Source organism: Bombyx mandarina, chromosome 18, assembly GCF_030267445.1.
Source record: "Bombyx mandarina strain Sakado chromosome 18, ASM3026744v2".
NCBI lineage: Eukaryota > Metazoa > Arthropoda > Insecta > Lepidoptera > Bombycidae > Bombyx > Bombyx mandarina.
In genome coordinates this window covers 8737783-8761606 of record NC_143224.1, presented here as the reverse complement: position 1 = coordinate 8761606, position 23824 = coordinate 8737783, and the positions used below count along the sequence as shown (strand labels likewise).

General features: G+C 35.0%; 1 protein-coding gene across 4 annotated transcripts in view; it reads right to left on the bottom strand.

Annotated features, from left to right (window-relative positions):
- Sema2a (Semaphorin 2a) overlaps window positions 1-23824 on the bottom strand; it is a 397753-nt gene that overhangs the window by 118585 nt on the left and 255344 nt on the right. Inside the window, exons 1-2 of one of the 4 annotated variants that reach the window (XM_089734599.1) lie at window positions 19986-20303; window positions 9595-9882 (exon numbers count right to left, since the gene is read on the bottom strand). The exons of 2 other annotated variants lie outside the window; for them this stretch is intronic. In XM_089734599.1, the coding sequence (XP_089590725.1) occupies window positions 9595-9796 (202 nt within the window). In that variant the 5' untranslated portion in view covers window positions 9797-9882; window positions 19986-20303. Of the gene's footprint in view, window positions 1-9594; window positions 9883-19985; window positions 20304-23824 lie in introns of those variants that run through there. One more of the 4 variants, XM_028179045.2, reaches the window with a different exon arrangement.

Sequence of the window (23824 nt, the reverse complement as noted above, 5' to 3'; positions counted from 1 at the left end):
GTACTAAGCAACTAACAGTAGTAGCAGTATTATTATTTTAATTGCTTTATTTACAACTACCATGCTACATATTATGAATTTTTCGTGGCCATTTATAATTGTGAGGCACATTAGATGTACATACATATGCATATATGTGATTAATAATACAATTATATTCATACCGCAATTAAATTGGATAAAAAATAGAATCGGAAAAATGACTCAAACTCGTGAAAAAAAAAGAAACCTTAGAAACATTATGGCAGAACCAAACCTTAATTAAGACTAGGCACCTTTGCAGAGGAAACTAATTAAACTTATTCCATTATTCGCGCAAACGAAATTTTAAACAGAACGTCGTGAAGAGCTTTATACAAGACAAATTTATTATAAAGCTAAAACCTTTATCTAGGGTGCTCCCTAGTTGAGAGATTCGATACTGCAATTTATAGCTACTGTACTACGTAATTTTAAAATGTTTAATAAAATGAAGAAATATAATTACTCCACTATCACCAGTTATATGCTAATCACAAGGACTTAAACTCTAAAAGCTTTATTGTAATTGCTACTGTTGTTTCACGTAAAGCTTGAATGAACAAACTAACAGACAGACAATAATAAAAAATATAAATTGATTTCTTATTTGATCCTCTCTCTAATCTAGCTCTCAAGCAATCACAAAATTGAAATCAAGCAATCAATAAAGGCTTCATCGACGACAGAATCATTTTCAGAAATATTACCGATAGACAAAAGGCACGTAGATTAAACGACCAACTTGTGCCGCTTAAATCCGAGCGCGTTCTTCACAAAGGCCGAATATTTTCCAGTCGGCAAGAATTCGGTACCAGCAACAATGGTTAAAGCAGACGTCAGTGCAGATGAGTGTTTTACGACTGGTATTCCTGGATTCTCATCTCTCGCAATTGTTTTAAAGTGAACAAAGCGCCGCGTAATATAGTTAATGTGGTCGCAACCAAGGTCCCGCGGGCTCTCGATGAAACAGACGCTGCAAATTTTATATACCCATTTTGTTTTGTGTGGCCGCGAGGTTGCATTGCGTGTTTATAGTTGTTTTTAACGATCTACATTCATAAAAACGGGATTTCAGTTCACTGCTCGGCGACAAATATATACGTCGGATCATCAGTGGAAATAGCTGTGATATATTAGATTGGGAAAGTCAGGTTAATTACCTGGGTGGAATCGGAGATCACGCTGCAATCGTAATTTTTTATGGGTAGATTTGTTATTGACCCGTACAATAGACAATGACGCATGGCAAGTGTCAGTGAATCTGTGGATGACGTGTGACATTTAAAGAGTTAGTCTATGACGGTGGGATGTCTAGACAGTCATTTGAGAGAGAAGCCACTCTTTTTGGAGGCACTATTGCGTACGCACGCATCCCTGAGATCACCGCGTTTCTAGTCTGCTATTATTTAATTGTGTTCTTATTTCGAGTCTAACCTACAAATGATTGACCACGAGAACAAAGGTGATGATCGGGAAGAGCTCAAACCGACATATACATGCTGAATCATATCTCTTTATTTTCAGTATATTATCTCGTGCATTTAATGTGATATATTTACTGTAGGCATTAATCAAACTATGTAAATTTACGCAATTAATGGTTTATCAATGCCTCTGGTGTGTCGTATGCGAACATAAAATTGTGTTCTATTTAAATACGTTTTCTAAAATCAGAGACAAACCCGTTGATTCATTTCAAGTCAACCGACTTTGTTGATACTACCTCTAACCACTAATCATAAAAGAACGCGCTGATACATCTCCTATCTTCTCTTTCCCGGCTTCTTCTTACACTCAACCCCCCCTTTATCTCCCTAATTATAGTGGAAATTTATATCCCTAATCCGTAAACCATATATTAAAAAAAACATTTCTATGATGCTTCTTGGAACAGGCTTCATTTGACAAGTAGTTAACAAGTTTTAACTTTTCATGATAATATTTCACTTTAGCTAATCACCAGGACCGAGTCATGAGACTGAGTCCTAATGACAACACTATTCGTTAAAAGTGAAATAAAACTAATTTAAACTTGAATAACGGTGATTTCGGATAAAACTTTACAAACAACTTTCGTTCAAAACAAGCACAAACAAAACAATAACTGCAAACAATACAAGCAAGTAAAATTACATAACCTGAACTCGTTCTCGAAATTTCTTTCGGCTTGTTATCTGTTTACGTAAATCTGTTTTATGTACGTACGCGAACGAAACTCAAATAATTTCATTAATAACTGTTATTATTTTCTGATTTTCTTTGGAATCGTTAGTTGGTCGGCCCCTTTGAATGTGACTGAGGAAACAGCAGAGCACAAGTCCACGGTCTTCCCGCATTGTAGGGGTGGTATCGTCTCCTCGTCGCTCAAACCAGTACCGATTCTTCGCTGCCGAGCATCTTAGCTGCAATACTATACGCTGGACAAAAGACCTTTTATGAAGCCGTCGTGGCCTAAAGGATAAGACGTCCGGTGCATTCGTATGTAGCGATGCACCAGTGTTCGAATCCCGCAGGCGCGTACCAATTTTTCTAATGAAGTACGTACTCAACAAATGTTCACGATTGACTTCCACGGTGAAGGAATAACATCGTGTAATAAAAATCAAACCAAAAAATCAAGCAAAATTATAATTTGCGTAATCACTGGTGGTAGGACTTCTTGGGAGTCCGCACGGGTAGGTACCACCACCCCGCCTATTTCCGCCGTGAAGCAGTCATGCGTTTCGGTTCGAAGGGTGGGGTAGCCGTTGTAACTATACTGAGACCTTAGAACTCATATTTCAAGGTGGGTGGCGCATTTACGTTGTAGATGTCTATGGGCTCCAGTAACCACTTAACACCAGGTGGGCTGTGAGCTCGTCCACCCATCTAAGCAATAAAAAAATAAAAAGCTGTTATATTTTCTGTTCTGAATTTAAATAATGTAGGTATATTTACATAAAATAAAAGCAATAATAAAAAAAATATTTGAATCCTGGATCCTAAATGCTCGAAATCCTTCCAGTTTGCCTATTAGGGGACCGTCGTTGAAGAGGCAAAATGACCACTTATAAGCAATACAAGTGTCTTGCAAAAGAGTAACCTTGGCCTAGTGGAGTACCTTGGGGGCAAACGTTAGTGTTGCCGACTAGGAGCTTCAGCTAGTCCATCACCACCTTGGTGGTCGTAACGGAGATTACTACCAGGTCAACGACCCGTGAGGCTATGATGGCAAGGAGAGCTCAGTTTGCTTTTAGCCTAGTTCAGTTGAGTTTTGTTTCATCCCAGGCTCGGACACCGATTGCTTAGTCGATTTAATTCCTTCATACTCCGCCTATCAAACCCAACGTGTAGACGGAAGTCGTCGATTTCCTTTTCATGCAAAAAAGTTCGCGACCGGTCTGGTGCTGTAGGCTGCATAATCGTTATTATTTGAAAATGATAATAATAATATTATTATATTGAACTTTACGGGCCTGGCGTAATCTAGAAACTCGTATTTATATAAAGCACGTAAGGTAGAATTAGCTATGAAGACTTATTATTGATTTAATCGAAATATACACTAACAAATTTAGAACTTAAAATATATATGCAAAATAAAATGAATCTTAAGATTACAACATTAATATGAAAAATTTATTCCTTATAGATATTTTATAACAATATCATTTTGTAATGCTTTAAATAATCGTAAAGAGCAAAGCCCATTTAGATGATGCAGATAGGTGTGTGCATTTTTTTCATTTACTTCTTCAAACGATACACTTTTTTTGTTCTATTCTTCTGTACTTTTTTTTACCACTTCGTCTGTTCACATTTCGCATAATATTTTATTCGCATGTACATGGCGCACAACCATTACTAACGCTATTTATTTAACACAATGATTAAAGTTGTATCAAAGGCAAAGAAAATGTCCCTTACTATAAATTAGTAAAAGAAGCATTATTCAGATACATGTTTCCGAATCCAAAACATCGTTTGACGAAGGTAAGCTTTCTTGAAACGTCCTCAACCCTTTGTCTCCAGGGAATACAATGGACAATCGCTAGCGATGGTTTGAAGATGCGACATGGGACACCCCGGATTACGTGACTAAATTTCAAGCGACTGTTGTGTTTACACCTATGAAAGAAATTGGCGGCATTGTGGTTGAAAGTCGGAGTAGAGTTTCGTGGCATAAACTTTTTGACTTTTCTCATAGACCAGTGAAATTCGGTCTTATTCCACTATTACCAGAACGAAATGTTAAATAAAATACATACATAATAAAATGTTGAATTTATTTTAGGGTAAAATGTAACTACGAGTATTACTAGACTGTCACTAATACAAAGAAAACGAACCAATAAGATATGTTATAAAGTCACATCTTCAATATCATATTATGATAGAGATTTTGATTAGGAACAATGACGAAAGAAGTATAGCAGAGTATAGTAGACTAATATAGACACGATATAAAACACGACTAATTATTGAGTACGAGTTCTGTCGCGGTAGTTAATACCGCCGAAACGACTGCAACAATAATTACGTGTACGGAGTCATCATCATCATCATCATCATCATCATCATCATCATCAGCTTTTATCTGCCTACTGCTGGACATAGGCCTTCCCCAATGCCTTCCACATAATGCGGTCCTCCGACTTCCGCATCCAACGACTTCCCGCCGTGCGCACTAAGTCGTCAGTCCACCTGGTTGGAGGACGCCCCACGCTCCTGGTACCTATCCTGGTATATATGGTGTACGGAGTGACTACTACAAATGAATGCACGACTTGTTATTGGTGTGACCGCTTTAGACATAGAAATTTTTACCTAAAAATGAATCCCGTAATCACCCTAAAACTAAAGTCAACAACGACGAATTAAAGGTGATATATAGTGGAAGCTGATGATACTCAATCTACCGCTGAGTAATTCATAGTTAGTTAGCATCAAAACCATTTTGGTCCATTTGCGGTGAATTGGGATGGTCAAAAACTTGCCAGTGCGACGAACCCGTTAAGGTATACCTTGCATTGCTTCTGACACAGAAACGAAGGATTTTTGTACCGCTTTGTCACTTGCAATGAAAAATGGATTCATTTTAACAATTGTAAAGGATCATCATATTGGTCAGCCCCTGGTTCAGCACCTAGGTAATGTCTCAAACGAAAAAATACATGGTCACTGTTTGGTGGTCTTAGTTTCATGAAGCTTCAAGAAGCTAACTGATCGCAGCAGATTAAGGGAAATCGTACGGAAGAAACTGATGCACCGAGAGTGTCACGGCCCTCAGTAATAAGAAAAACAGTAATAAGAAAAACAAAAATCAGTTTGGTGGTCTAGTGCCGGTTTAATTCATCACAGTTTCATACCAAAAACCACCGCGCATCACTCCGAGTAGTCTGTGGGGACTCGACACAACGATGGAGAAGGTAGTCAAATTTCCGACCAGCCTTCGTTAATAGCTCGTTCCCGCTGCTCCTACACGACAACACTCGACCTCATGCAGGCACAACAGACAGTCCCTAGTCTACAAGATCTAGGGTTGGAAGTTTTGCGTCATCTACCGTTCCACCGTACTCACCATCATTTCAAACATTCGCAGTTATCTTCTTTATCAACATCATTATTGAATGAACTTGTAGAAATTTGGCGCACTTGCAAGAGCCATGATTATGAGTAGACCGAAGACTGCGATTAGAATATTAGGAACAAACAAGTCTGTCTACTTTCATTTAAATACGTTTATGGGCATTGACCATTAAACTCGATGCCTCGTTCCGACAACATATTCTGAAGTTTTTTTTTTATTGCCCTTGTAGGCAGACGAGCATACGGCCCACCTGATGGTGAGTGGTTACCGTCGCCCATGGACTTCAGCAATGCCAGGGGCAGAGCCAAGCCGCTGCCTACCGCAAAAACCTGCCTAGATAAAATTGTTAAAAAGAATATTTTCTAGAATCGAAGAAGTTTATAAGAAGACAACGGGAACCCATGACTTTCTTGAGAGTATCATAAGGATTCCTCGAGATTTGACTACTTGCGAAAACTATATTTTTTTATTTTGTGATTTTACACACCCTTAAGAAGCGTAATACACTAATTCAGGTACTGAACTTATGAATCGTTAGGAATAAGATAACTTGGAACATAATTGTGGATACCAAGTGGAGTGCCAGCAATTGGCAACATATTTTATTAAACATATAATATAAATGAACAAATAATATACTAGTCAGATGTAGTTATATATAAGCATCAAAATAATAATAAAATAAAAAGAAATATTTTTATTATAATACAAATTTAGTGCAAAAATAATTAAGTAGATTATAGAAGATTGTAAATGTTATGTCTATCAACACCCCATAAATAAAACACTTTCACAGGACCGAAATAAATAACTGTTCCTAGAGTTTTTTCGTCGGTTCTGGTCAATGAGTCAGCGGTCAAAGTCAGTCTTCAAGCCCCGTCTCTCCGAATGCGACACGCTACACACTACACCTTAACTTATTGTGTTCCTTTTTTACGTTTTTTTACTTTTTATAGTAGTTTTGTCTTTCAATTATTAAGCCTGTGTGTGGATGTGTGTTAATTTGTTCTGCACTATCTTGGTATTAACTTTTAAAACCATGCAGTTAAATTAGATCAAGTAAATGTGAACGAAGGCCCTTTCTATTTCTTGTGCTATGGTTTTATTTTATTTAAGTTTCTACTTTATTTTCTGTTCGTGCTACGTTCTCAAGATATACGTCTCACTACATTCAATAGATTAAAATCAAATTACGATTAAATCTAAACGCGAACCCTAATTCAATTCGTTGGGCATGATGGAGAATGATTCGAGTTTCGCACGGGGCGTTTGGTTCACAGCTAACGTCATGAAAAGTGTCAATCACGGATGTTTTCGAATAGCAAAACCGATTATCGGGCATATTAAGTCGTTTATTGTTATCGACAGCGGCCTCCGCTCCAACCGACCGTGAATCAGATTAGGGACATCATAATATACCCATATTTTGGCGTCAGCTGCACACATCGTCTGCACAACTTTTTTGTCTGATTTTCCATTAAATTGTGCTATACAACAAATTTCCGCCTTGAGAATGTCTACATCCCTCAGCTTTTTCCAACTTGGGTTAATGTAAATTAAAAGACACAGCACAGTAATTGGTAAATTTAAAAACGTAATATTTATTATTATCTATACCAATTTTAAATTGAGTTGGTAGCTAGCAGTTCCATAATTGTGAAAATAAATTAAATGTAAGATCTAAGTATCTAAGATTTATCAGATATGTTAATAACATTGGTTCTAGAAAGAAAAAAGTTTTCAATAAATAATCAAGCTAACAAGCAGAAGTGGCAGTAACCCAGTTACATAAATGCTGATATGCCGAAAATATTTGAACAGGACAGATGAGTTTTTTATTCAAGATCGTGAGCATTAAATTTCCAGACTGGATCATGCGTTTATTTAACTATATATAAAAGGGACACTAGAATGAGTATGTTCTTTTTTTTTCCTACCTAAGCTGGATAGCCTTGAGAAGCTACGTCAGCGTAATCGTGCGAGTAGGTGAGCTCATGGGGCTCAAACGTGACGTTGTTGCTAGTACATGAATCCTAGTAAGAGCCGTGCTTCGCAGAATCTACCACCGGATCGGAAACGCGACCCACTGAGAAGATCCGGCGAGAAACTCGATGAGCTAATGAGTATGAGAAGAGACTAACTGGATATTAAGAAAGATTTGCATCGAGCAATGGAGTACCATAGAACAAATATGATATGCAAGTGCGCCAATGAACATTGAAAACATTTAGTCCACCTCATGAAACCTAAATGAAATAAATAGTACACTGGCACATAATTATAGTAATGAAATTCGTAGCAGTTCTAATTACAAGGGTGAAACCTTGAATGATGGGTCGGGTTAAGTTAAAAGGGATGAATAAGTTCTGAGCAGTTCTTTGGTAGGAAAGCGAAGTATGCACAAACGATAATCCCACTCTGTCATTAGCAAGGCTGATGTTTTACTAAAGTTGTCCAAGCGTTGTGTACATTACTGAATGGCTATTGCATGAAAGGCCCGCTAGCTGAATTAGACCCAAAATAAATATTAACCGTACAGTTTTAAGTGAAATTTCGTGTTTGTATCTAAATGACTGATTCGAACTTTTGCGAATTTACATTTACGTTTTATTATTTTAATTGTGGCTTCTCCTCTTGATATTTATTTGCGGATAGATTTTCATTGAAATAATTGATTTAATCTTATTTTTGGTTTCGACAGTTTCTAGTTTATTAATTTAAAAACCTGTGAATTCTGTTTCATACATTTTATTTTATTATTTTAAAAGCAACAACGACAATAAGATTGCAAAGTTTTATGCTAAAAGAGCTTATAATAATATGATGACAGTCTATTCATTAAGATTCGAACCCTGTCTCTGCGAGTTACCGAAATTGGTTGGTTACCAGTTGGGTGGACAGCGCAACAAAATTATCAAAGCGTTTTATGAAGTTTCCGCGAACAGACAAAGAAGTTATTTCAAGGAAAGATGCACAAGAAACTAATAGTTTGTCACTCCAATCGAAGTGTTGTACATAAAATTATTCGTACTTTGGTTGAAATGAAGTGTTGCTTGTTAAGTATGTAGTAACTTTTCAAGTTTAAAGTATTACATAACTTTCTAAATCATTGAGCCACGACTCGAAAAAAAATGTCTCATGTTTGGATTGATACCATACTTACAGCATAGATATATACGGTAAGTAAAATTTATTATAAGTCTTAATTGATAGAAATATGGATTTTTTTGCGATTTAATTTGGGCGGTAAAAAAATATTTAACAAATTTAAATGGCTGGAAACACCAATATATGTATAATGTTATGTAGAATTCTTCACCCTACAACTTATTAAACAGAATACAGGAGAAATTCGTGTATTAAGTACAACTGTATTAAAATCTTCACTCTCAACTCATTGTAGGGAGGGCAATGAAACAAAAGGGGCTAGCTTTCTCACTTTCACGCACAGAAATTAATAATTCTGTCTCAACCGACACCATGTACCCTTGAAAGCGTCTCAGCTTTGAATGTGTTCGTGACACTCGCATTACACATTCATGTCTTTGTGTGTTTATTTGTCAACGCGTTACAAGTCATGATTCGAGATAATCATGACTTACTTAATGCTGGATTACAATAATACCTGTACCTTTCAGAGCTCATCTGTTCAACTCCTCTAAATTATAGTATAGTACGTAATTGAAAATTTATTGCTATTTAATAATTTGAAATAATCGTGTACTAATACAATACCTTTAATAATACCATCCATTCCATTGCGAAGCACAGGATAGCTGTTATCTCAACTCAATTATGATACGGAACTTGTACCTCAATGTGATAATCACGTGGCTATACCTAGGAATCGCTTAAGACTAGGTAACTATTTATGCTAGTTATTATTTTCATGAACGTAAAACATTCCTGACAGTTTGATGTAACAAATGGCGGAACGAAGAATTATAACAAATTTAAATTGAATAGCTGAAAGATAGCTTAGAGTTAAACAAAATGAAACTCACCTCGTTTGTGCCTCATATGATATTTGGTCTTAGCGACAGTCCCAGAGCAGCACGGCTGTTCATAATAAAAGTTATAAGAACTATCCACTACGGAAGTCTGTTGCACAGTTTGGGATTCTACTTGGAACCCGAGGCCAATGACCACAAAAACGAGCCACCGAACCACACACAATACACCGATAGTCCGAAAAACTTGAAACATTGTCACCAGCGTCGCTCACACACTTAAGAGTTGATTTAGTTAAAGTAGTTGATTTTGAACATTGCACTTCTGTAATAAAAATAAAACTATATCAGCGTTGAAATTTAATGTAATTACCCAGTATCCAACTCCAGCGTTATATAAATATAGTAAATATGAAATAGTAAACAAAAAAGTTTTTTGATTGTTAGACAGATCGCTTAGGCCTAGATTTTAGGCCTAAAGTCTGAATGAAGGACAACGCGACGGACCGCGTCGATCGCAGAACAATTTGACGTGATATTTCACTTGTAAACTTAATAATAATTATATATTAATTGAATTATAATAATAAATATATGGATCGTAAGTACGCAGATTATTTTAGTGTTTAAACAATATATTTAAGTAAAGATAAAATTTAATCAATTCAATTTAAATTATTGTAGATACAATATATTAATAAATTGTATCCACCAAAAGGAAAGAGGATTTCATGTAAGTATTAATTAGAACATACAACCCCATTGATCTCGAATTACTACAACTGCTGCCTAGTAAACATCTATATAAGTATACAGTAGTAGTATCTGCAACTTATTTTTGGGTTCGATTTCCCTTTACCGCCTAACTTTCCCATACTTTTCACCAGCACAGATGGATATCAATGACCCATCTATTTCTATATCGATTTAATCACGTACGAGTATTTTAGCTTGATGGCGCCACTAATTCAATTAATTGAGTCTTCAGTCTAATAGCTCAGATTGACAAAGTATCTGTTCATATACGCAAATAATAATCCAATGAAATTAAAATTAACTCAAAAGCAATTTAAAAACGACAATTCAGTCGTGTATTGTAAATATATTTACATGTGTATAATATAGACGGTATTTGTCATGGGCAGTTAGAACAACGATCAGTAATAAAATCAAATGCTCTTTTTAACTTGATTTATGGGAACTCGCGTAATCGAAAACGAAAAAAAATCCTAACAAAGCAAATTTAGCAACAAACACCACATCGCATTTGTGCTCTGAGAACAGTAACATAATGATACCAATAAAAAGAAATTACGGGGAAGTAAAAAACGTCACATGCGCCTGTTCAACAATAAAAAAATACAATTTTTCCTTGTTGAGCTTACATTAAAAACACCATGTTGTGGGGTTATATAATGACAGCGAAGACCATTAGCCGACCCGATGGCATTAAACACACCTCATGTAATGGAAACCGTTTGCTCGTATGCAGTATAGCGGCTACCCTTTGCCAAAGTATTATTAGGTTTTAATTGTCCAGTTCTGTATCATACTGACGACAACTAGATATAGTTTTTTTTTTGACAAGTTCTACATTTCTCAAAACCATTATAGCTATTGAAGTTTACTTTCGCAACTTATTAATATGCTGAGTACTGAATTTAATTTATACCTCCAGTTTTGATTTTTTTGTCATTCTTAAATGACTTTTGATGGGACCGAATCTTTTGAAATAATTATTATTTCTCAAAGCTGCTTGGGTACCCATGTCTAAGTTTATATATTTTTTTATCGCCATTGATCATCAGCGGCTTTGGAGTACCCCTCCGAGGCGATTACCCAGGATATCAATGAATAAGTAAATAAACGTCTTCTACTAAATTAAACTCCGATCTATAAGGTTGGTGCCTTCGTCATGTGTCCGCTATCATTCGGTGAATGCGGTCAGGGATCGCCCCTCGCAATAGTCCACAGATGAATTAAATAGATAATAATATGTGGGGCTATCAAAAAAGAAACATGACTGTCTTGGTATACGAAGGTAAATTTTAAATTCAACATTTTGATAGCACTTCTTCCACATTCTTCTTATAATCAAACGTAGCTTTTTTGTTAAAATAACAAAAATAATAGGGCGGTATTTAAAGAAGAATCAGATTAAAATAGGATTTTTTTTGCCATTGTAGGCGATATTCAGCCTAACGGTAGCTAATCACCATCGCTCAAGGAGACCAGCAGTTTCAGAGACATAGCCAAGCCACTGCTAGCTCCTGAAGACTTTCTTCAAATCTCGTTTGAAAAAGGATATAATATAGAGCTCGGGAAACTTCATGGAGGGTAATTCATTTCTAAGCCAAATAGTGCGTAGCAGAAAATATCTTAACAAACACACTGTCAGAGTTTAATGATTCCGGATGGTTAGGTTGAACGCTGTTCGGCTGGCGGGCGGTGGTATGGTGAAAAATTAGAGATTCAAAAATATCTTCAAATAATTCTGTAGGTCACTTCCCATAGAAACACGGTACAAAACCCAAAGAGAATCAAAGACCCTTCTTAGACCCTGCTCCAAATGATCCGTAAAAACGGGATTATCGATAAACCAAAAAAACCTTCTATGGTGTGGAGCCAATTGGAGGTAGTTGGTATTTGAGAGCCACATCTTGCAGTACTTCACGCGAGGCCAAACTTGAGCTTTGTTAAACAAAAACCTTTCAGCATACGAGTATTATATCTTTCTGTATTTAATGTTAAGTCTATATTGTCTGCTATCCTATTTCTAATGGAAATTAGTCCTCGAATCTTTTCTCAGTCCTCGAATATTCCTTAAATCATCTTTTTTGACATTTACTTCTATTCAATAAAAAAATATTTTATCAAAGTTATAACTTCGACAGAATTCACATAAAATCAATTATACGCATGCGGTGCACCTACATCAATATAATTTTACTGTACAAGTTTTAAATAATATTTCTACTTTTAAAATTTAATCACGCAGAACATCTCCCGTGACATAAAATAAGCTTAGTAGATTGTCATAAGTGGGGAAGGGGTTTCAAATTTTATTTCAAATGATTAATGATCGGTTAAGAGAGCTCGAGCGATTTTTATTCATTGACAGTTATATTCTTTGGAATAAATGTACGAAATCTCCCCTTTCCGTATAAACATTTTAAATTCTTCTGTAAAGTGTATTTTTATCCTTTGAGATTACTAGGATATTTGATTGAAAGAAATGAAAAATGATGGTAACATTGTTGGGGAACAACGTTAAATAGGTAGTCACATTGCTATTATTATTGTAAAACATTCTCACGTGTAGATCTCACAGGCCGGTAGTGCCCTCTCGAAAAAAACTGGTCATGGCATTTTCAACAATACGAACCGGTTTCATAATGATGTCTTCATTATGAGTTGATTCATTGCTCGGACATTTCCTCTTGATATCCGATTTTATCTCTCAACCTATTACTTTACGAACAACGTAATGTTCCCTTTATTCGTTTCAATGCAGCTTCGGAGATCGTCACGTTCCAAGAAAAAATATATTTGATACACATTTTGACTTGAACGCGCTGTTAACGGACGAAATTCGAGATTTCTGGAAATATTAATTTCATCGCGAGCTTTAAACGGATTTTAATCTTCCTTAATATCTTTCGATCTCATTTCGCGATACAATTACACCGTTACTGCTGCCCATCGCACGACAGACTGTTCATTATGAGCGAAGAATGTTAAGAAATTTCATCCCACAACCCATTGAAGCAACCCTCCCAATTGTGCGAAGGTGTTCCAATTGAATGGTAGGTGGAATGGGGGTACGATTATAATGAAATTTCGACACGATAAAGACCAGTGAGCCTCGTAACACAATACTTGATGTTTCCTCCTCGACCCGTATCCATGTCACGTCATTAAATCGCGTAAAAATATCTGCCGACACATCTTAGTTAAGTAAATTAACGTTCGCACGTTTTGTTATTATTCCGAGGGTTTAGTTACTAGTTTTAATTGTAGATGATTTGTTGAATGCGGCTTAAGGGTCTGGCTCTAATGGCATTCTATAAGTATTTGAAACAGGCTCGTATTAAATAGAAAACTCGCGGTAGTCCTGTTTGTAAGACCAAGCATAATTTCACTATTTGGCTTTACAAACCTTTTCAGACTAATCATAATTTTCGAACGCAATCACGCGCCAAAATGTTTTATTAAAACTGCAAGTTTTATGAAGATTTAGGGCTACATTCGAAATATCTGAGTAGTAGTTTTCTAGAATCCATACATGTTATGGTTCATAAAATATTCGTATGCGCAAGTTTCTTGTACATCTGTTGAAGGCAAAACGTACTTTTTATAGGCAAAAACTTTATTATGATTCATGATACACGCACTGCAGATAAATAATGTTAAACATGATTCAAGTATTGTGTGTTTTTACTAGTTTCACATAGTATATAAAGCATTTAGTGAATCTTTTGTTTTATAGACATGTATTTTATAAGGTTCAATTGCCAAATGAAAATTACAAACGAAATCCTCACAAGTTCATTATATCTATTTTTTCGTTTGTAAAATTTTCTTTACTCGAAAAATGTAAAGTATTTGAATCTTGTCTTATACCATTAAACGAGCAATTCTTGTATGTAATGTGAATCTCGGGAACGGCTCCAACGATTTTCATAAAGTTTAGTATACAGGGGATTTCGGGGGCGATAAATCGATCTAGCGACGATTTTTTTTCAGAAAATGTTGTTTTATTCGTGTTTTCAATAATCAACTTTATAACTCTTCCCGAAATCTATTGGCGAATAATAATACTATTTTTCTTAATTGAGGGCAACCAACCGCTTTAAAGACCCAACAAGATGGCGTTATCAAAAAAAAAAAACCGGTCATCATCTAGTGTAATTTATACGGTGTAATAAATGAATCTCCACATAATCATTTACCTAAAATACCGGAAAAAGTATTTACTGATGGATGAAAAACATTTAGAATGAATTCACATACGTTATAAGTTAAAACAAGATTGTAGATATTTAGTACAATTGTCTATTCTGTGTCTCAATCATTATTATTTATTTTGGTAGCAATTGACGAGCTTTACTATTATTAATAATTAATCCTAAATATAAAATTATTCTAGATCTTGAGGTGCCAACTAGGACTTCAAAGCGCCTTCATGTCTGCCGATCGTGCAAACACATTGTGATGGGCTCCAGTATTCATCCAACGTCAATAACATACTATAACTATGTACAACGCCATACACACTTTATACATGACATGAATGAAGATATGAATATGAAAAGATATGAAGATGCTATCAACATTTCAAAAATAGATTTTTGTACATTATGGTCTTATAAACAGCAAAATAGCAACATTGACTATATTAACATAATATACGGCCAGAAAAATTCTGAAAGTTGGAAAATATTTGAAATTACCCAATTTCGTGATAATTGAGATAAGTAACTTTGGTAAAAAAGAATTTATAATAAATAAATAATAACGATAACTAAGATATTAAATAATTTTTTTATAAAAATTCGCCCCTTACATAGTATTTATTGATTTATTTAACTGTATTTTTCGTAGAGATCAAAACTGTAGAATTGCTATTAGGAATCACTAATTATGAATAAAAATGTGTCTATGATCATAAAAGGATTTATCAGACAAGATCGAATACAGTCACGGGGCATTCGTTCAGATTAATTAATATAGTTTTGTAATGTAAGTTCTTTAAGACATTATCGGGGTCAACAAATTTTATTGGAAATTAAACCACCACGTTTTTGTGGGGTGCTTGATTGCTGGCTGCAGATGGCTTCACCACGATTTATCTCAAACTATTCAGAACAATAAAAACTGTGCTAAAATGAGTCATATTCATTTATTTGAATTTCAAAGATATTTTTTTATTTGTATTATGTTATGTTTATTTATGTTAAAGATATAAAAACACACATAATGAACATTATTAAGACACATTTTTATGAAGGGAATCTAAAATCTAATAATTCTTTGTTTCATAATTAGACGACTACAAAAATTATTTAAAAAGAGCTTTCGGATTTTTTGCTAACTAGGTTCGTCTATTTTTATGGCCTATTTATACCTTTTGTTAATTTAAAAACGAATTGGGACTTTTTTTTTATGAAAGTTCTTCCCGAAAATGAATAATATACCATATTCACTATGTGTATTGTTTCCAGAATGGGTTCGAGAACTACAAATATTAATTTATTCAATTAACCAAGACGGATTACAGGGACGAGATTATACGAGGGCCAACACGATAAGTTATTAATACTGTTCGGTTACACAAACCTCAAGTCTAATTAGTTTCTGTGGCACAATATCAATTAAATGATAGTAACTCAGCTATTGGGCACACCACACAGCAAGCTCAAGAAATATATGACGAGAAACCAAAGAATGTAAGTACGGCTTGACAAATAATCGCCAATAACCAAATAGCAATATATTTAGCATAGCATTTACTGGTGGTAGGACCTCTTGTGAGTCCACACGGGTAGGTACCACTACCCCGTCTATTTCTGCCGTGAAGCAGTAATGCGTTTCGGTTTGAAGGGTGAGGCAGTCGTTGTAACTATACTGAGACCTTATAGCTCAAGGTGGGTTTGCGCATTTACGTTGCAGATGTCTATGGGCTCCAGTAACCACTTAACACCAGGTGGGCTGTGAGCTCGTCTACCCATCTAAGTAGTAAAATATATATATATTCGTCAATTTCCACCTTCAAAATTAACAGGAGGTTCAGAGTTGGATTGTTAACGTGAAGTCTATATAAAACTTGATTTGTTTTTGATAACCAAACTATTTTGAGCAGCACATATTTCAAATTTAAGACAGAGTTATCGCGTTTTGATTAGATTATTTTTTTTGTTACACCTATATCACAAACATAACCAAACTTATTACGAGGGGAAAATGGTTTCAATAACCGAATACCTCCCGTGACCGCTACTCAAGGGAGATAGCAGAACACTGGATTCAAACCACGTACGAATACACGTAAACGTCTGCCTCCGCTATTATTGATACAAATAGAGATATCAATTGTTTTGGACAAGGAGAAACAACTGTGTGGCAATGATAGTAATTCTCCGGACGGGATCTAAGGGGCCTTTATAGCCGCTTTGATATCTGTGGGGCAAACTTGGTGTGTTATAGAATGAGATTTTTACGGAGTTCGGGTCGGTCGTAATGCTATTGACCTTTCTGATTGAGTTAAAGTCACACACTAGAAGCATTGGGTTTCATTAATTTATCTAGCCTAAAATAATCTTTGTTAAGCATAAGTATATAAATAAAAATATACATAATATAAATTAATATTCTGTTGTGAATGTTTTAATATGTAGTAGAATTTGTAATTCAAATGTTTCGTTTTTGTATAAAATATTTATATGTGATTTAACAATGCTGTACCTATACTAATATTATAAAGCTGAAGAGTTTGTTTGTTTGGTTGCACGCGTTAACCTCAGGAACTACTAGTCCGATTAGAAAAAAATCTTTGCTAGATAGCCCATTTATTGAGCAAGGCTTATAGGCAGTATATTCAAAAATATTTTCACTTTCTACGTAAATGAAGTCGCGTGTAAAATTTAGCGTTATCCCAAAGTAATTATTCCACGCGGACGAAGTCGCGGGCAAAAGCTAGTGTATTAATATAACTTTGATGTTTTTAGCTGAAAGTCAAAGGCAAGCTATTGAAAACAATTTTTTTAACCTTTTTGACTTTTGAAGCTTGAACGGGCTTTTTAGACTTTAAAAATAGAAACAACCGTAATCGTTTTTCTAACTCTATTTTAGATATATCGATTTGGCTCTGTCCCTACTTTATTGCCTACATTTGTGAGCCTACGCTCAAAAAGGAAGCCTGAACTTTAAGCGTTAAAGATGAACTTTTTTAACACGTTTTTATCTTGGTATTCATGTTTATAACGGAATATTTAAAAGTAATTTTCACAAACTTCAAGACGACCGAATAATTTAATAATTTACGCACGCATTAAGGATCGATGAAACAGTCGATCTAATATCCTAACCAATTTCAATAAACGGGATAAGAAATAATTAAATAAAAAATTGTTACTTCGATTTGCTATTTAAGAGTACTTTTCATTTTTAAACTACACATATTTTTTTCCTTTCAAATTAAATGTGTTCAACATTTACTGTATTAAAATAATATTTTTAGGCTATATTTTTTCTGTGAAAAAATGAGCTTACTACCCACCGACACACCCCCACAGTACAAGTAGGGTAGAGTAACTATCGTCTTTCCTATTTCTGGTTTAATCATCCTATTTTAAGGTGGAAGGTAATAGGATATAATTAGGTCTTAAGACTCCTGTCTAGCCCGTGTAGTAATAGAATGGTGGGTCTAGTCCGTGGAGTCCGATCACAGCTTTACATTAACTGTGGTTCATTCATCTATCTACGTACATAAATAAATAAACAAAAACACTCTTGGGTAAAAAAAGGACCCAAGTTTTCCTAATAACTAAAAGGATAGATTATTGTAGCTATTGGTTTGACAACGAAAGTAAGTAATATTCTTATTGGAAGTAATCAGCTTAACTGTAGGTCTAAGAACAAAAATGTTTTTGAAGATAATATTATATTATACTGGAACTTTTTAATTGTTTTTTTTTTCTTAGCCATTTATAACAAGGCTTCCGAAGTCGATCTTGAGGATAGAGCGAAGTAGAGGAGACTGAACACAGCAAAATGTAGGACTAGGACATCTTATAGACGGCAAGCAAAAAATAATTACATTTGATATGTAACTAAATCTCAATTATTATTATTTTCGGTTTTGGTGAGTCGTTGACATAATTAAGTCTACTTAATCTTAATCTCGCGTTTATAATTTTCGACACTTATAATATTTTACAGTTTTTTGTGGTTACGGACGACTAAAGTGAATAGGTATTCATTGCCATTCGTATATATTCGTATATCAGAAATTATTAAAGAAAAATATATACATATGTTTATATTCTATGCGAAATGCCGGAGGTAGTAAAATTTTTTTTAATTGCCCTTTTATGCAGACGAGCATACGGCCCACTTGATGGTGAGTGGTTACCGTCGCCCATGGACTTCAGCAATGCCAGGGGCAGAGCCAAGCCGCTGCCTACCGATTATTGATTAAATCCTTCAATTTAAAGATTAAGCTCTAAAAGTCGTTTAGTTCGTTTCAATTCTTGGCTGTATCAAATTGAAATTTAAGTATTTGACATGTTAAGTACATAGTTATAGCGTAAGTTTTTTCAGAGTAGCTGACAATCACTCGATAAAAACATAAATGAGCAGCTTCCTATAATCCTCCATTTATTTACCTACGCTTTATCGTCGCTTGGATACGTATGATTATTCTGTATGATTTTCTCTGAACTGTATTTTAAATTCAATTCAATATTATTGTACCTATCATTAGAGTCATCTTTCAACGTATGATTTCGTTAGATATTTTTCTATTATATCCGTATATATTATTTTACTTACAAACATATTATTTCTTTTATTATTATTCCTCGATAATTTCTTTTACGAAATCATGTTTTTTTGGAAAACTTGTTAACGCATTCTTGTTTGTCTCTCAGGTTGTGTTTACTTGGCTTAGATTCAACAGAACTAATTTTAAGGGGGCTCCCATTGACGGGTAAAATACTACTAAATACTACGATGCCATAAACGAAAAAAATATTAGAAATTTGAGCCCAATTTTAAAGATTTCTTATATGCGTAATTACCAAAAAATTACATAACTTGGAAAGTACATACTCTTTTAAATAATGTATTTAAGTTTATTAATATTTTTGAAATGATTTTCGTTTTGATTTTAGCATTCCGATCCTATACGATTTATGAAAACCCGAATAGAAAAAATCAAAACTATGAAGGGTAAATTGTATATACCTACACTGCTATTAAAATTTTTGTGTACCAAACGTTTCCTATGCGTTCGTGTACCTAGTCGGAGTTCTATTTATATTCTAAGTTTATTGAACTCGTCAAGACGATTCCTAAGATGAAACGATCAAGTTGTTGATTATACAAAAAATGTGACAGATTGACTCATTTCTGTCATTAAAAATCCAACGTTTTTACTACCATGTTTATTCTGTCGTTAATTTATAACATTGCTCACTGGTTTTTATTTGAAATGAATCTATACATCTCATTTGATATTTTTCATTCGTATTATCTTTAATCAGATTGGTATTAAGTTTTCTTTATGATGCACGTCAAATTCTATGTGTATATGATTTAAATTTTCAAAAGATCAAAGATTTTTCGTATACAAAAGTTTAATATAAACCTTCGAACATAAATGGTATATAACGCTGGAGTTGAAACTGATGCACAATGGCCTACACAAGAATACGTGAACCAACCTCCTGTGTAGTCCGTTGAACCAAACACGTTGCAGTTTCACAGATAAAAAATAAACAACACAATTATTCGTCGAGAAATTAACACTTTATTAAGGAGCTATTCATTTAATGTAACCTTTGATTATGTATTACAAATTTCATGTGTACTTAGAAAACAAGTTTTAAGAGTCGTAGACTAACGAAGAAGTTAGATACGAGAATCTTACACGCATCCGTCCAGCGTGCCGGCCGGCGCACAACTAGCTCTCTGGTCTCATTCGGCTCATTCCGAACAAAACTTTTTAAGTCATGGAGATGGCAAAGCTATGTCGCGCCTCTACAACTCACGCACACAATCACGTCCAACACCCTATGCACAAACACGAAAGCGAGCTTCCAAGTTCACTAAATAAACGAACACTAACACAAGCGTACACCAACATCGTCTATCCCCTGTTCGTGAGACGCTAAAACGAGACACGTATATCAACAATCTATTTAAATGAAGGAGTGGGAGCGAGACAGGAATACCGCATCAGATGTATATCATTTTACGCAGGTAAGTACCGAAAATGTTGGTGAGTATGATTGAGACGGAAGATATATTCGGCTTATCGAAAGCCAGTCGGGCGGGAGAGGGACAGAAACTGATCGAGTCACCCACTGTGCATTCCTTCCTGATACCGGCGCGCCGTCGTACCTTTCGATCGTTCAAGTGGCAGATGAAGCTCTCAGGGTTGCCATTTCGATCTTTCAGCACTACAGATTTCCATTAATGAATGACCTCAACCTTAAAATGTAAAATGTATAAAAAACATAATAATATACTTATCACTTTAATAAAAAAAATAGTAAAATTTTGAGATACATAACACCTATAAAGACTTCATATGACTATTCAATGGAAACAAAAAAAAGTTTGAAATAATAAATAAGCGAAAAATGTCACAACAAAGTACTAGCCATAAAATAATGTCTCATCACTCATGCTATTTAATTCAAAAGGCATCTGAGGCAGCCCTACGTCAAGATGTCACAAAGTAGCAGGTAGCGGTGCTAGTACTAACGTGTGCCGCTAAATTTAGGGTATTTTTTGCATGTTTCGTCTCGGGATATTTTCTTTTTGTGTCTACGATGAAGACATCTGCTTCTAAACATTTTGTGTGTGCTGTTGAATGTCGAGTCATAATAGTATTTAATTAAACGCAGAAAAACAAAGTCCTTTTTGGGTTTGCTTTTTCAAAAATTATTGTGACTACGTGAGATTTGTAAAAAATCTTATGATAAATGTCGCATATGATTTAGCTGTATTTTAAGAAAATACTAAAATGTTATTAAGCTTTATTGTTAACAAAAAAAGCAATCTAAAAAATAAGTAGAAACAGGTAAAGTATACCTTCTCTTCTTCACACTTATTTCTATCTCTTTTAATTTAACACTGCACATGAATGATCCTAAGATTGTACAATTTACTATCTTGCTAATTATTAAGATGCTCACGAAGGATCACACAAACTAACATATATTCGCAATCACTTACGACATAATTTCAATTTACTGTTAGTATAAAAAGTTATTTGAACACCATTTTTTGTAAATGTACCACGGACGGTTGCAGCAACAACAAGTTTCATGGCTTTTTATCTTCTATATATATATAAATGAATTGCTGTTCGTTAGTCTCGCTAAAACTCGAGAACGGCTGGACCGATTTGGCTAATTTTGGTCTTGAATTATTTGTGAAAGTCCATAGAAGGTTTAAATGGTAGATAAATAATATGAAAATGCTCGGAATTAAATAAAAATAACAATTTTGTTTTTCCTTTGATGTGTCCCCCGTCCGACGGATTCGTTTTGTTCGTTTATAAGTTTATTTTATACAAAAGCTTAGGTATTTTATTTATCGATTGAGGCACTACGAAGTCTGCCGGGTCAGCTAGTTTATAATAAAGGTAAACCATAGCAATATAACCAGCTTACAAACGCTATATACCTTTTATTTCACTAGTCTTCAAATATATCCGGAAGGCAGTTCCTCTTAAAGCAAAAGCACGAGTATAATTTAACTTCCAATAGAACAAAATATAGCTTTTTTTTTTCGTTAAGTGTTTTAGTAATACGATCCCATCTAAAAAACCTCCGAGAGCCCTGACGTGTATCGGAGAGCGTCAAGCGAAACACTTCTGCGAAACTGGAGCTGTGCTGCGTCCAATATGACGCTAATACGCTCAGACATCGGATCACAATATACAATTCCTTCCCGTGTAGCGAACACACGAATTAGTGTAGTATTATGTTTACGCCTTTTATTTTTTAACCTTTATCAGACTTCACACGTTATGACGGGCGGACGCTGTATTCGAACATAACGCGGAATCCCGGATTTAGTAACGCTCTGAAATCCTTCGTTCGTTCTATAACGTTATTCAAATCGACGTGGTGATCACTTGAAAGCTGTGCTGGGTGTCATGTGTTTTTGGCAGTTTGACACGGGTACACGTCATTAACTTTTTGATTCAAAAAAATAAATAAACAAAATTTGAGAGAAAGTTCTACCTATAAAACGTTGTTTCGGTAAATGAAACGGCTAATTTTAATATTTTGTGTAATGTTTACTGGTGGTAGGACCTCTTGTGAGTCCGCACAGGTAGGTACCATAACCCTGCCTATTTCTGCCGTGAAACAGTGATGCGTTTCGGTTTGAAGGGTGGGGCAGCCGTTGTAACTATACTGCGACCTTACAACTTATATCTCAAGGTAGGTGGCGAATTATGTTGTAGATGTCTATGGGCTCCAGTAACCACTTAGCCCCAGGTGGGCTGTGAGCTCGTCCGCACATCTAAGCAATAAAAAATAAATAAATAAATTACTACTAAATGAACATATTTTTCAAGTAATTAGTTACGTTTTTAGTGTGTCGCGCTATAGATTCAATTCACGAAACAAACTGCAACATGAAACTTTCGACTCTCTTAACGACAGCGGTGCACGAAACAAAAACAGCAGTTGCACTGAAGCCACTAGTTTGAACAAGTGGTTTACCTCACAAACTGCCAAGTACTGAATTAAGACTTTAGTATTGCAAACATCATTTCACGGATAGCAATTTCCACCGGCATCAGCATAGCAATTACGAGCTGAACTCGAACAAACAATACCAGTCGTTGTTGTGTGACGTCTGTATTTCATCATTTTTGTTTTTGTTTGCTGCTAAGTATTCTCTTTCTAGATTACTATTGAATTCAAAAGTATATACATATATGTCTAGACTTATTCATTTATTTATTAAACAACTGCATACCAATCTTTTTCTAATTGTACCTATCCATCGATTTATTATTTATCGTATGGCATTCGTTTACACTGCGTGGTTATAATTTATATTTACAGTTTGTGAAATAATCGATAGCTTCTTCTGTTACATTTTTGAGATCTTCCATTTGGCCTGCGAATTTCGTTAGTGGGCATTCCATGAAAATGTGGCGTACAGTTTGCTCTGGGCATCCGCATTCACAGCTTTCGTTTTCCGTCCAGTCCCATCTCTTCCAAAGTTGGTTACAGTGACCAACTCCCGTTCTCAGGTGGTTAAGCATTCACCAAATTGGGCGTTTTTCTTTGAAACCAGGTGGGCGGGAGAGTGGATTCAACTCGAACAGTTCAGGTGAGATACATCTGGCTGACCATTCTTTAACCCAGGCCTTTAAGGTTATTTGGTTAAAGCGACATTTCGCTTATTAAGCGAAATTCATCTTTGTAATTAAAGGTCCATTTTATTTGGCATCAGTATCAACAATCCGATGTTTTTGCTCGAACTTCAATTATGTTTACACAATTCAAATAGCTGAACAGGTTTTTTTTTA